Source organism: Gorilla gorilla, chromosome 13 (assembly GCF_029281585.2).
Source record: "Gorilla gorilla gorilla isolate KB3781 chromosome 13, NHGRI_mGorGor1-v2.1_pri, whole genome shotgun sequence".
NCBI classification, from domain to species: Eukaryota; Metazoa; Chordata; class Mammalia; order Primates; family Hominidae; genus Gorilla; species Gorilla gorilla.
In genome coordinates this window covers 131,286,295-131,301,516 of record NC_073237.2, presented here as the reverse complement: position 1 = coordinate 131,301,516, position 15,222 = coordinate 131,286,295, and the positions used below count along the sequence as shown (strand labels likewise).

The following is a 15,222-nucleotide window of genomic DNA, read 5'->3' as shown; positions in this document are numbered from 1 at the left end:
CAGTGTAAGTACCGATAGCTGCTATAACAAACAACCCCTCAGGATCACAGTGTCATCATTTCCCCTTGTGCTGCAATGCAGGGCCCATGCGGTGCAATGCAGGTTTACAGAGGGCTTTGGGGTTCCTCACCAGGACATGGGACAGAAGGTTTGGGGGGCCAGTTTAGAAAGGGGTCTGCATAATCTCTGTGAACATCCCATTGACTAAATCTCCATCATATAGTCTCATCTAACTGCAAGAGAGGTTTAGAAAAGCAGCCTTTTTGTACCCTCAGGAGGGGGAAAAACAGGCTTAGTGAACATATAACATTATCTCTGTCTCAATGCCACAAGGCATGCCTTTTATAAACAATAATGAGAAATTCTCCTGGAGTGATGGGAGCACGTACGGTAACGATGCAGCCGTCTTCCCCATGGGTTTGCCATTTGTGTATGGATTGGAATGTGAATTGTCTGTATTTGCACTTAAATCTGGACGTCCACCTGATGCAGGGTAGGTGCACCCCAAATTGGGGCTTAGCCCAGGAGGGTTCTTGGCTTCACCCAGGAAATAATTCAAAGGTGAGCTGGTGGCATCAAACAGCAACTTCTATTGAAGTGGCCATGTACAGCAGTAGCCAAGGTACTCTCCTTGCAGAGCAGGGCTCCCCATAGGCAGTGGGCCCAGAGCAGCAGCTCAGAGGCAGTTCTGCAGACATACTTATACCCAGTTTTAACTATATGCAAATTAAGGGTGGTTTATACAGAAATTTCTAGGAAAAGAGTGGTGACTTCTGGGTCATCAAGTCATTGCCATGGAAAGGGGTGGTAACTTCTGGGTGTTGCCGTGGGCAATGGTAAACTGACATGGCACATGGGTGGGTGTGTCTTATTGAAAGCTGCTTTCACCTCGGCCCTGTTTCAGCTATTCCTCAATCTGATCCAGTGTCCAAGTCCCTGCCTCCAGAGTCACGTCCCGCCTCCTAACTCTCTCTCAGGTCAGACAGGCAGTGCAAAAGTAACTGGGGAATTCTGGCTCCTATAAGGATTCAGGAGAACTTCAGGCTGAGCCTGGAAGAAAAAAACAGGACAGGACTCACTGGAGCCACTGCTTTGAGTCTTCCATTTAGGCCGTTTGTCTGATGCTATTGGAAAAGGCCTCATTCTCCTGGTGAGAGGGCAGGCTCCTTCAGAGCAGGAATTCACTGCCTTGTACTCCAGAGAGGGCTGTGCACCCAGCAGATGTTCCACGGGGGTAGTGGGAGAAGGGCTTGGCTTAGTCTTTCTTCACTAAGTGATTAGTGTCATTCTAGTGAAGAAAAGAGAAGGTGAAGGTCAGTGGGGCAGGTGTCCTGAACTCTGTGTCTTCCTGACCTTGATTGAGGATAGGGCATGCAGTGTTTTGGGGATTTTTTTTTTTTTTTTTTTTTTTGAGACGGAGTCTTGCTCTGTCACCCAGGCTGGAGTGCAGTGGCACAATCTTGGCTCACTGCAAGCTCCGCCTCCCAGGTTCACGCCATTCTTCTGCCTCAGCCTCCCAAGTAGCTTGGACTACAGGCACCCACCACCACGCCCAGCTAATTTTTGTGTGTATTTTTTTAGTAGAGATGGGATTTCACCGTGTTAGCCAGGATGGTCTCGATCTCCTGACCTCGTGATCTAGCCGCCTCGGCCTCCCAAAGTGCTGGGATTACAGGCATGAGCCACTGTGCCCAGTGGTTTTGGGGATTTTTTACCTGTTGCATCTGACTGGGGCCACTGAGACTCCTCTTAGGACAACCAACCATCCTGGTGGCTAGGGCTTTTCCAGGAGATGGATGCTCAGTGCTAAAACTGGGCAGGCCCAGGCTCACTGGCACAAGTTGGCCACCCCACTCTTTCTGACTACAGGCTACTGGGAGAGGAAAGAAGCCTAGGATGCAGAGGAATAAAGGGACAAGAACAGACACCCAGAGAGGCTGGGGACAAAGAGATGCGAGGGGCCCTGAGTGCCCAGGAGCCTGGAACAGTGATGTCCTCCTAGCGTGGGGTCACCTCCCGAAATGCACAGTTCATGCTCTGCAGCAGGCCATGTTTTCTGCCTGTTACTCCCCGCTTGCCTTCGGCCACTTCCCAGAATGCTCTTTCCAGCTCTCCACTCCCATTCCCCAGCAGTGTTTCCACCTTGGTTGCTGTAAAGTGCAAAACTCAGAACCCAGGGCACAGGTGTGGAGTGACCTATGCAGAGGCGAGTGTGGCATCTTCCTTGTTCTAGATGTCAGGCCTTTGTGAATGCAGCCTAAAATCACATCCTACCTTTGGTGAGCAACATTACACTCTGCCTAGAGCCAGCTGAGCCTGGAATCCACAAGACGGCCCTTTCTCAGTTCTTTATTTATAAATTGCACTTAAGGCATGGAGTCATTGGAAGAACTCAGAAACCCATGGTGAGGGGTAGGGAAGGGGCAGGGGACACGGGGATTTGGGTCGATGGAGGCAAGAACACCTGGTTTCAGGGTTTGGGTGCCTATCAGTCACAGCTCCCAATAATCAGCTTATTGGAGGGAGACAGTGTCCCTCAGGCCAGGAGAGAGAGAAGAGAGCCAGTTCTCCCTCAAGCAGATTCTGAAAGCAATAAAGGCAGACAGCCTGGCCTCTGCTCTGACCCCAGGGAGCCCGCCCTGGCTAGTGTGGGCAGCAGGTGAGGGAGGCCTTTGCTGGAGCCTGGCCCACAGCAGGTGGCTCCATCCTCCTCTCCCAGGTCTGGATACACAACAGAGTCAATCCCTGCCCACCACCCCTATGCCAAGGCACAGCTCCCAACACCCTCAACAGAACAGCCTGGACTCAGCCCAAGGAGACAGGCAGGTGACGGGAGGTGTCGGGGGCAGGCCAGGCAGGGCTAGGCAGGGCTGGAGCCCACAACAAAGACCTATAGCCAAGGACTCCTGCGCCCAGGGAAAGGCCCAAACGGAAAGGGAGGCCTCATGGGCAAGGGCTGTCAGCTGGGCAGGGGGTGCTGTGGGAGGAGGACTGGCAGCTGGGCCGGGTGTGTGATGCTGTGCTACGCTTCCTGGCCCTTCAGCACATTGCAAATCCTGTGTGGGAGCACATTCTTCTTACTCCCTGGGGCCTTCAAATCCACCCTGCCATCCCATGTTACACGAGAAGGAAGATTCAGAGAGGTCAGGTCACAGATCAAGGCCACACAGCCCAGGTCTGTGAGGGCAAAATGCCACTGCACTTCACAGCTGAAATGAAGAGACTTTGCTTTTGAAGGAGGCAAGTTCTACTCTGAGACCCTGCCTGGGAGCACAAGCCACACATAGTGCCACATGGCCAATGTCTCCATAAACACGTACAGGCAGCTGAACAGGACCAGGGACCAAAGGGCCCCAGGCAGGGCCACTGACACCAAGGCCAGGAGGCCTCACAGAGCCCCATGCTCGGTCAGTTCCTCCTGAAGACTGGACAGGAAGAGGGGGTGGGGATCAGGCTGCAGCAAATCCATCGCCCAAGGGCTGAGAGCCCAAGGGCAGGATGGAAGGGTCCTAGGGTTCCACAGAGCACCCGCTACAGCTCAGAAGGCAGAGCACAGGGAAGACAAAACCAGAAAGCACATCAGATTCTGGAGAGGTGAAGGCGAGTGAGAATGAGGTCTGGAAAAGGTGTAGCAGGGGCAGCGTGGAGAATGAGGATCCCAGGGAAGGGTCAAGTTGTGCTCCCATTCCCAGAGAGCATCACACCTTCATGGGGAGAGTCCTCAGAGGTGGAGGACTGCCCTGGGCCCAGATTTGTTAAATGGCCCTCTCTCCTGCAGAGGAGCTTTCTGAGTACACTGCTTCACCTTCCTGATACATGGGGTTCCAGCCCTGCAGGGCAGGCTCCTTTCTCATCCTAAGGACGGGGACTTCCTGATGTTGCAACCACCCAGTGGGTTCAGCTTGCCTGCTGCCCAGACAGAGCCAATTTATCAAGACAGGAGAATTGCAATAGAGAAAGAGTAATTTACGCAGAGCCGCCGTGCAGGATACTGGACTAGAGTTTCATTACTACCAAATCAGTCTACCCGAGCATTCAGGGATCAGAGTGTTTAAGGACAACTTGGTGAGTTGGGGGGAAGCCAATGAGCCAGGAGTGCTGATTGGTCAGGGTTGGGGGGAAGCCAAAGAGCTGGACATACTGATTGGTCAGAGATGAAATCACAGGGAGTCAGAGTTGTCTTCTTGCACTGAGTCAGTTCCTGGGTGGGGGCCACGAGATCAGATGAGCCAGTTTATTGACCTGGGTGGTGCCAGCTGATCCATCAAGTGCAAGGTCTGCAAAATATCCCAAGTACTGACTTCAGGAGCGGTTGAGAGAGGGTCAGAATCGTGTAGCCTTCAGCTGCATGACTCCTAAACCATAAATTCTAATCTTGTGGCTAATTTTTTTGTCCTACAAAAGCAGTCTAGTCCTCAGGCAAGAAGGAGGTTTTGGGAAAGGGCTATTATCATCTTTGTTTTAAACTATAAACTAAGTTCCTCCCAAAGTTAGTTCAGCCTATGCCTAGGAATGAACAAGCACAGCTTGGAGGTTAGAAGCAAGATGGAGTTGGTTAAGTCAGATCTCTTTCATTGTCTCAGTCATAATTTTACAGTGGCGGTTTCAATGTCAGTTACTCCAGCCAAAGTAAGGCTTCACAGCTTTGGGGAAAATAAGCATCCTTATCCAGACCCCAAGAGAGGGTTCTTGGACCTCTCACAAGAAAGCATTTGGGGCGAGTTCATAAAGTAAAAGCCACTTTATTAGAGAAGTAAAGAAACAAAAGAATGACTACTCCATAGGCAGAGAAGCTCTGAGGACTGCTAACTGGCTATTTTTATACTTATTTCTTGATTGAATACTAAACAAGGGGTGGATCTTTCATGAGTTTTCCAAGAAAGGGGCAGGGAACTGAGGGTCCCTCTCTTTTTTAGACCATACATAGTAAGTTCCGGAAGTTGCCATGGTGTTTGCAAACTGTCGTGGGAGTGTCTTTCAACATGCTAACGCATTATAATTAGCATATAGTGAGCAGTGAGGACGACCAGAAGTCACTTTTGTCACTGTCTTGGTTTTGGTGGGATTTGGCCGTCTTCTTTACTGCATCCTGACCTGTATTTTGTGATACCCGTCCTGCCAAACTCCTATGACTAAGAATGCCTAACCTCCTGGGACTGCAGCACAGCAGGTCTCAGCCTCATTTCACCCAGCCCCTATTCCAGATGGAGTCTGGCTTGAATGCCTCTGTCACCCCCAGCCTGGCCACAGAAACCACAGTTACAGTTAAGAATCTAGGGTCTAGTGGGCACAGGCCCCCTGCCAGCTGCTGCCCCTTCTTCCAGCCCTCCCAACAGCAGAGGCCTGAGACCTCTGAAGAGCAGGAAGGAGGCAGCGGTCCCCCACAGAGGGACAGGGACAGCCCAGCCCTGGGGACACTCTTGGCCTTGGCCCAGGCTCTAACCTGGCTCAGCCCCCTGCTCTGGAGGGAGCCACATGCCCTGAGGCAGCACTGGTGGCCTGAAGAGCCAAGTCTTTCAGGGGATGGGAGAAGCAGGCACCTGCGGCTCCCAGGTGCCCACCCAGTACCAGCTGGTCCTACAGAGCCCTTCCGATGCCTGCCTCAGTTACACCTCCCGGAGGCCCTGCAGGTGCACACACACACACACGTATGCACATGTGATGCACATGTCATGCAAATACATTTATGTCACATTAGGTTAATTACACAAGCCTCCATGACCTCCCTGTGCTGTGTTAATCACGCCAGCCTCCTGACATACTGACTGCATTTTTATAAGTACTTTTTCTTATCCCAACAAACCCCCCAAAGCTTGACAGTATTTATAAAGTATAGCAAAGCTACATTAAATATTTAGAAAAAGTTACTTTTTAGCTCATATCTCAATTAAGAAAATTTAAAAAAACAATATTTTTAAAAATCTCTGGCTTGTCAGGCTAAAAACATTTCTATATTAAATAGCTTTATTTTTGCCTTCCAGAATAATGCCATCATGCATTCCAGGGAGAACTCCATTTCTAGAACTCAAGGGTTAAGATTTGGGAGAAATTCCCAGTTCCTCCCTTTACAGCTGTGTGAGGTGCGTGTTTTCTTCATTTAAATCTCCTGTTGGAGATTGAAATGCCCAGAATGGGGGGTGAGCAGCGCTGAGGGGAGGTCTGACGCCAGGTCTCATCCTGACTGTGGCCCGGGCTGTGTGGCTGAGCTCTTTGCTGCCCTAGAAGACTGCCCGGCAGTGAATGGCTGAAGCGTGAGGCCACAGTGCATGTAAAGTCAGCACCTGTCAATCATTTGTCATCCTGTCTAAAAGCTAGGGACCCAGGTCTACGAGAAAAGAGATGTCTGGGTGTAATTTCCAGGGGCAGCACCCCGTCATTTAGTTATAAACCCTCAGGTTTGACAGCTTGCTAGTTTCTGTCCTGAGGACGGGTCAGCCTCCTGGGTGGGTGGTGTGGGCCCCTCCTGCGGGCCCAGGAAGGAAGGAAGGGCCACGCCCAGGGCCATCCCTGCTTCCCACTGTCCTGGCTCATCCCAGGCCTCGGACCCAGGGTGAGGAGGGAAGGTGAAGATGGCTGTGTCCTGATCTTCACGGCGCACCCCCTCCAGGAACTCAGAGGAAACAGTGCACTCTCCCCCGAGAAGTCCCAGACACACAGCCCTCTCCATGACTTGTGTAGGGCTTAGACCAGCTAAGACCCAGGACGGACCCTCGTAGGGGAAGGAGGGGGCCCGCGTGAAAAAGCTCAGGGAGGGATCATGGCCTCCTTGGACCCTTCTGGATCCTCTCTGAGTAGAGGGTATAGGACAAGGGCAGGGCTGTTATGAGAGTGATCAGGGACCCAAACAGCCATACAAGGGTCAGCACTGGCCGATGCTGGGGTGCAGAGCCTCTAAAAGCCTGGTCAGGCTGAGCTGGCTGGGGACCGGGGACAGGGGACGGGTCCTCAGGAGGACCCGGACGTGGCGAGAGGAGAGGGCCAGGTGCCATCCTCAGCAGACACAAGCTCCTGCACTAATACACTTTTCTCTCTTGCAGGCAGCTTGCCTGAGAGAAGCAGGTGGAAGGGGCTTTGGCTTTCTGATTCAATCTGCACTGGGCTTGGCTGCAGGGCAGCTTTGGGATGGACACTCATGGCCAAGAGGAGTGTTCTTCCCTCCTCAGGAGTGCTCGGGTCCCTCACACCTGCCTCATGTAACCGCTCTCTCCGTTTTGATGAGGGAGTCACAGGCACACTGCCACTCTTGCTTCGGCTTGTGAGGAAGTAGCGAGCGGATCCCACGAATACCCAGGACAGCAGGCGGCAGGAAGCCTGGGTGACAGGGGAGAGTGAGCAGAGCTGCGGCTAGGAGGCTGGGGGCCTTGGACAGGCAACGGCATCTCTGAGTGCAAGAGAAACTTCCTCTCCAATGTGCCTTCTGACTTCCCTGACATCCAGCTCACAGAGAAGCCCAGATGGTCGAGCCCCAGGAAGGCGTTTAGCCTGCCCAGGGACCTGAGCAGAGCTGCACTCTGAGCCCATCGCAGCTTCAAAGTCTTGTATTTGTCCTTAAGGAAGGTTCCTGCTGGCATGGTCAGAAACACATTCTTACTCATTGTCAAGGAAAGACAGAGGTTTGAGGTGAGTTAATGTCACAAATCTGAAAGGGTTGATTGTGGAAACAGCTGGATTTGAACCTTTTCCGCACAGCAAGACAAACCCAATTTAGAATCACGACATGTGTTTGTTTTACAAACCGTAGGGCCAAGATCCCAACCCTACCCCCCCACCAACTATGTGTGGAGGTGTCCTGACCCTGAGGCTGGCCTGGGCTAGGCAGGTCGCACCTTCATCTCTGACACCTTGTAGCTATAATTGTATCCTTTCCCCGACTTCCAGTTGATGCCATTTGCAAAGCTGCCATGAGTCCCCCTGAGGTAGCGACCATTCAGGTTTGACATGTGGCAGTTTTTGTACCACCAAGCTCCCTGAAACATCACAGCACAGTTTCCGGTGTTAAGATCATTGTCCTGGTCTTTGGTGGAGAAGGACTGGTTGTTGTGGAACGTCAGGGAATCACCTGTGCAGGAGGAAATGTGAGCATCGTTACAGGCAGTAACATCATTACAGACAGTATAAGTCTTTATACCTGAGGCCTGGCCTGGTGTGTCCTCCATATATGGTTAGGCAGGTTGTGCACTGCACAATCCAAGAAGTGCAATCCATGACTCCAGTGAATGCTGCCCTGCTGTTGGCAGTGGTCTTGGCAAATTGTCTTTAGGTCTAGCCCTGCCACCTAATGTGTACTATGTTTATTTCACAGAAGAACAGGAGGCAGGGGTCAGGATCATCGTTCTCTACTCTGGATTCCATCATGGCAGACCCCTTCCAGCCACTCCCCGAAGAGATATCAGCTGCTGTCACCGTGCATAGGTCCCTGCTCTGCAGAGACTTCCTTCCTGCCAGATGTCCTTGCTGGGATTTCTGCAGTCATACACTGATGTGTCCCATGACCCCCATGCTACACAGAGCACAGATGTTAGTGTCTGCATGTAGAGATGGACGAATTGGCTCAGAGAGGTGAGGCCTCTTCCACAAGGCTACCAGGACACTGAGCACGCTCTCTCCACTTCCCAAACCCCCCTCAGAAGCCCAGGCCACACAGCCCCAAGCAGACACTCACCCGCACTGCCCTCCACGAAGGCCCCCAGGACCAGATTGTACTTCTCCGCCTCGTCGGCCACCTTGAATGATCTGTACTTAGCAAACTGGTAGTTGTCCTCAAAGTCCACCAGGTCTACACGGAGCTCGCTGGTTCCTGTTAGAGAAAGGTTTCAGGTCTCAGCGGAAGGGCCCTCTACCTTTAGACGTGGGAGCTGGGGATCTGGGGCAGGGCCTGGAAGGAGGTCTGGACTCCATGGAGGCAGAGGGCGGAGAGCACCGCAGCATCCCCGGGGCCTGTGTAGCTCTGACCCGGCAGGGTGTGCTGAGCAGCAGGGCAAGACTCTTGACTCCCAAATCCTAGCGGATTAGAGGCAGAGTTGGGGTTGGGCCCAAACTCCACTATGGGGCCACTGTGTCCCTCCTTCCCCTCTCAGGACCTGAGATGCCAGTGGGGCCAAGACCTGAAGAGGCCTTCATCCCAGAGCTCTGACCCTCTCCCGTCCCGATGCTGCCAGAGCCTGCAGCAGGGACGAAGCCCTCGGAGGTCCCAGTGCCACCCTGAGTGTGCTCAGGGCCCAATCCCCTGTGGGCCAAGAGGCTCTTGTGTTCCAGGCAGCCCAGGCCCAAGGGGCAGGGGCACCCCCATTCAGGGCCCCTGACCCCCAAGCCCCAGCAGCGGCCCTACCCTGGGCAGTCAGGGCGTGGATGTTGTCGTTCCCCAGCCAGAACTCCCCCAGCCGACTGCCGAAGCCCTGCTTGTACGTGGCCCAGTCCCGGAAGAAGTCCACGGAGCCATCCACCCTCCGCTGGAAAACCTGTGGAGAAGCCAGGGGACAGGAGCCAGGGGGGGCCAGGCCGACGTCCCACAGCACGGGGGACCCGCCCTCCAGAGGAGCAGCATTTGTAGTTGGCAGAGCATCACAGGGGGTCACCAGCACGCCCACCTGTTCTCCTCACAGACTCCACAGGATGAAGGAGGAAATGGGGGCTCAGAGAGGGGAGGCAACAAGCCCCAAGCCACACAGCAGGAGAGCACCCGGCCTCTCCCAGCCTCCCCCAAAGGCCTGGACTTTTACCCACCGGTCACCTCCCCCATCATCTCTGACTGTCCCCGACCAGGAGAATAGAGAATTCCAGAGTGTGTTCTCCCACCAGGTGTGCAGCCTGGCCTCCGGGACTCCCAGGCTGACTGCCTCTGCCCAGCCCCACACTCACGGTCCAGCCCCCTCCTTCCGTGTCCATGTCACAGAGCACAGTCAGGGGCCGGCAGTCGGGCAGGTAGATGGTGTGCCAGCCGCTCAGGAAGTGCCCTCGGTCTAGCAGGTCCTTGCAGGTGCGCGGGCCTGGGAAGGGAACCCGCGGAATGGCTGCAGGACAGGACCCCTGGGCAGGGCAGGGGCAGTAGGAGGGAGGCCTGGGAGGAAGAAGCAGGGCCATAGGCGTCTGTATGAACAGAGCAGGACTCTGAGGCCTGGACAGGGACACGGCCCCCAGGGCTACGCAGCTGTGATGGCCGCAGCCAGTTGGCCTGACCCTCCCACCTCCCAGTGTCACCTCCGCCTTCAGCTCCTGGGCACCCGGCCTTCTGGGGTAGATTAGAAATAGAAAAAAATTGCCATGGAGTGTATGTAAGTTGTCTGGACAATATTTGTCACTTCCTTGAATAATTAGGGGACAAGGAAACGGGCAAGCAACCATTTTCTTCTGTTCATATTTGTCACTTCATTCTGGCAATGGCATCGTATGACCCTGGACTTCCAGCCAAGGGCAGCCACAAGCCGTGGGAGGAGTGTGAGGGTGGTTAGTCACCTGTCAGGCACGGCTGGGGCTCCCCAGGTGCTCCTGTTCATGGATGAGAGAGGACACACATGTCACAGTTTGGAAATCAGAGCCCTTCAGCCCCCATTGGTCCGCGGACACCATTTTCTGGGCCTCCGCAGGAGGTGATGGTATGGGTCCAGTCAAGGAGTCCCTGACCCTGGTTCTGTTGACCAAATTTTTCTTTCCCTTGAGGGATGCCTACACTGGCCCCTCCACCACATGCACCCCTTTCAGAGGTTCCTGGGGAAGCAGAGGCCACCATTCCAGAGACTGCTGAGGCCGCCACATGCCAACTAAAGGAAGCCTGGATCTTCAGGCTTCTCCTGAGGCCCCAAGGCCTGCAAACAGCCCACCTTCGTGGACACGGTAATATGATGTGGGGAGTGTTGTTTGGGGTCTGGGCACCAAACCTGCGTATTTTATGTTTAGACACAACCCATGACTGAGCCCGGGGTTTGGTGAGTGTAGGGTGGTCTTATTCTGAGTAGGTCTGTGGGTAAAGGTGAGTGAGTAAAGGGAGCTTCAATTTCCTACTGCATATTTCTCCGATTCTTCAAAATTTATTCCTCAAGAAAATATATCAGAAAATTCTTTGTTTTAAAGCAGAGAATTTCCACTAATTCTGTGTTTGGGACTTGTTGGCATGGTTCTCCAAGCCATCCGGGCCGATCCTAGTTTTCAAGCGGAGTCAGGAGGAGGGGACAAGACAGGGCCTCATGCTCAGGGGACAGAGGCCAGGACTGAGTGGGGCTTAGAGAGGTGAGCAGACAATCCCACCCCGCCCTCTCACAACCACTTCCACATTAGAGGGACAGGATTTGGCCCCAGGCCCACCCACAGGGCAAATGCTCCTGCACTGAAAACCTTCCCCTACCTGAGAACCTCCCCCCCATACAGACAGCCCCCCCACTAACAACCCCTCCCCACACTAAAAGTCCCTCCCGGAATAATCAGAACCTCTCCCCCATCCCAGAATCTCTCCCCCATATTGACAGCTCCTCCCTCCCTGCTGATAACACCTCCCCACAGCCTGCCCACCGGGAACCCCTCCCCCAACACACACCCCAAGAACCTCTCCCTACACCACCAAGAACCCCTCCTCCGACATTGAGAACCCTGCCCCCACACTGATGACCCCACTCCCCCAAACTGAGAACCCACACACACATTGAGACCCCTTCCCCCACACTGAGACCCCTGCCCTGGACTGAGCCCCAAGAGCCCTGCCTGGGCAGGCATTGGCTCTGGCGAGGACAGTGTGGCAGCCCCAGAAGACCCGCCCACATTCCTCTGCAGCCAGGTCTGGAAGGGCCTTGAAGCCGCTTCTCACTCTTGTCCCCTCCTTACCGTTGGACCCAGGTGGTCCTGCCTTCCCAGGAGGTCCAGGGGGGCCGCGTTCTCCTGCAATTTCCAAAGACACTGACTTGAGCAAAACTGCCCAGCCCAGGATCAAAGGGCCCATCCTGGAGCTGGCGGCTGTCATTTCCAATCATGACCATAACCCTGCTGGTGCTACGATGTGACTGTGGCCCCACCCAGGCTTGCCCATCCTGAACCAGAAGGTTCTAGATCCAGGACCCAGGCCTCACGGGGCTCTCCTGTTCACTCAGGGGCCGGGAGCTGGAAATCCAGAGACCATGGGTAGAATCTCGGCTCTTTTCCTTTGAAGTGTGAGAACAGAGGGAAATCCCTGGACTCTTTGAGCCTCAGTTTCCTCATCTGAGACAGGTGGAGAAGAGTGTCGTGGTCTCCGTGTTGAGGTGGGAAGGTGGAGGGACACAGAGCTTAGAAGTCGTGCCAGCGGCCGAGAAAAGCTGGTATTGGATCAAGGACTAGGAGACAGAGCTACAGAAGCATGTCCAAATGTGAGCTCATGAAATAGCTAAGAAAGATGCTCCCTCCATGTCAGAACCCTGTCGGGCCCTGGGAGTCAGTTCTTTTCCTGGCTCTTGCAGGGGCCTGACCCAGCTCTCGATCTAGGAACCACGGTGGGGGTGTTGCCCAACTCAGCATCTGGTTTCAAAAAGAGCAAGAGCCAGTGCCCCCAGCCATGCCTGCACCTACCTCTCTTTCCATTGGTGCCTGCCTCTCCCTTGGGCCCAGGGGCCCCAGGCAGCCCCGGACAGCCTCGGAGAATGGTGAGCTTGTCAGAGCCCTCCAGGCCCACCATCTTCACCTCTGCAGAAAAACACAGGTGGCCACTCAGTGTCACCTGGGACTGAAGACTCCACTGAGCCATAGATACACCACTCAACTGAAAGGCATCTGCCACCTTGGTGACATCAGGACTGGGCAGATGGCTATAGCCACAGCCACCTCCCTCAGCTGGAGGGTCACCTGGAAGGGAGGTTTTCCTGCCCTGGTGGGCACTTGGTCTGTCCTCACCTCTTGGGCACTGGTCAGGCAGAAAGGTGATTTGGGGCAGAACCCTGGCCTTGGAGGCTACCCTGCCTGAAGGCAAACCTTACTTCCTCAGTACTGTGTGTCCTGAAACAAGTCCCTTAACCCCTCTGAGCCTCTGTTCCCTTACCTACCAAGGTGTGCAGGTTCATTTCAGCTCCTACCATTTAAGACAGCATCCTAATCTCATCTGTTCTCATCTATCATATCATTGTAATCAATATCGGGTGAGAAGGACACAGGGAGAGAGGCTACCATTGCAACTCCCACGCCTGATCTTGGAGCAGATCTGAGAGTGGATAGGCTCCTGTGGGTCCACCTTGTTCCTCCACAGAGGGAGGCGTCCTTCAAGGACACTGAACAAGTTGGTGTGAAACTAGAGCTGGAATGCAGCTTGTTGTTTTTAATTAGATAACTCAAATTCAAGTGAGTGTGTTATAAAAATAACACGTGCTATTATTTGATCATTTAGAAACTCTAGAAGTATTTAAGGAAGAAAATAATGCCACCCTAACCCCACCACTCCACAACAAGCCACTAGGAGTTTCCAAGCGAATCCCCGCTGTTCCTGGCCTGTGTCACACTTCACGCCACAGATTGCTCCTTGAATGCGACGCTAGCCACAGCACACCCCAGAGCTCTGTGTCTCACATGCATTCCAGAAATCCTGACACGAATCTCTGCAAGCATCGGGAGCATCACAAATTCCTGACCCTGCATCCCAGCCCCGGGTGGACGGAGTCAGGACCTGACTCCAGAACCTGCATTTTCAACCTGCCCTCGCATGCGCTGGAGCCCATGGTTTGGCACCCGAGTGTCCCCTCGGGAGCCCCAAAGGAGGTCCAGAACTCATGGGGACAATGCCACCCTTATTGTGCCGCATCAGGGACACCATGGGAACTCCATCTCCAGAGCCCAGCAGGTCCTGGATGGAAAGGTCCTGCAGTGCTCATCCCTGCCTCACACCCTGTCTCTCCGGGTGCTCATCCCCGCCTCACACCCTGTCTCTCCGGGTGCTCATCCCTGCCTCACACCCTGTCTCTCCGGGTGCTCATCCCCACCTCACACCCTGTCTCTCTGTGATGGCGACCATGGCAGAATATCTGACTGGTGTCTACCCAGCTGGCGCCAGAAGCCTCACCTCCCCACACAACACCATGACTACGCTTTTTACGCTTAGAGGGGGACATGTGGCCCAGGGAGACTGGAAACCTGCCTCGGTTTCCATTATGGGAGGGCAAGCAGAGGAAGCTCTGTCTCTGAGAGGCCGCATCCATTCAGGGCCTCTGCGTTTGTTCACATAAGATGAGGCATGCAGAGCTGCTGTCTCGCCAGACGATGCTCCACACGGCCTGGTGCAAGGCCTGGAAGCCAGGAAGCCACCAATCACGAAGCTGCCAGCTTTCAGGGATGAGAAGTTTCCAAGAGGAGGCCCTGGAGTGCCCTTACCTGGACAGGTGTCTGCCGCCTGGAGAGCCCAGGCCATGCCCAGGAAAGTGAGCAGCAGGGTGGCAGAGCCCAGGACCCCCACAGCTCTGTCCAGCTCCATCTCTTCTGGTCTTTGCTTCAAAAGGTGCCTGCCCTCTTATAGGGCTAGAGAAGCCAGCCTCCCTCAGACTGCAATTTCTCATCTTCCGAGTGACAGCCGCTTCCTCTCCGCGGGCTTGGTGACGCCAGCAGGAGGTGCGAGATCTCTCCAGGGCTGCTCCCTACCCCCCGCCCCTTGGGGATCCCATGGCGACTGTCATCCCTGCAGGGGGACAGTCTCCTTCCAGGGAACAGGCTGACTTGCTTGTGGCCTTGGGCAAAGAGCCCAGGCCCATCCTCCCACCTTTGTTCAGCGGTGAGCAGATGTCACCATGAGCTGAGAACGGGGAACAAGGAAGGGTTTGCTAAAGATGTTCTGCTTCAAAGAGGTCTCTCTCCCTTATCCAAATACCTAGAGTCCTCATGGCCAGGGCTGGTCATGGGCCACTGGTGTGGGCCTTATACAGTAACCCTCACCACATCATGAGCAGACTTGGGACTCTCCTCAGGAGGCTTGGAAACTGCCACTATGAGGTCCAGGCAGGCTGCCAGGGTGAAAAGGAGAGGAAAATGCGTGTGTGTCCACTGTTTCCTGGGGCAGTATGTAGAGCACAGTGGCACACGAACAGGAGGGAAAGGAGAGAAGAGTGGGGAGCCTGGGGGACTATGACCCAGGTACACATCTGAGGGGGAGACCTTGAGTGTGAATGCAGGGGCTTAGCCTGTAGAGAGGATGAGAGTAGGCGAATTTCACTCCTAGGGCCCAGGGAACCCCCTGAGCCCTGAGGCCAGGCATCCCACCTGTAGGATGGCTGTGGACTTACTTCAGTG

At 54.4% G+C, this 15,222-nt stretch overlaps 1 protein-coding gene across 1 annotated transcript; it reads right to left on the bottom strand.

Annotated features, from left to right (window-relative positions):
• Positions 1–7,522: 7,522 nt before the first annotated feature.
• Positions 7,523–14,428, bottom strand: FCN2 (ficolin 2). Its single transcript, XM_004048836.5, has 8 exons — positions 14,314–14,428; positions 12,529–12,642; positions 11,812–11,865; positions 10,453–10,485; positions 9,859–9,986; positions 9,329–9,458; positions 8,663–8,797; positions 7,523–8,059 (listed from the first exon to the last, which is right to left on the bottom strand). Exons 1-8 carry the CDS (start codon positions 14,411–14,413, stop codon positions 7,812–7,814), a joined length of 942 nt encoding a protein of 313 aa, XP_004048884.3. The 5' UTR covers positions 14,414–14,428; the 3' UTR covers positions 7,523–7,811.
• Between the last annotated feature and the right edge of the window lie 794 nt (positions 14,429–15,222).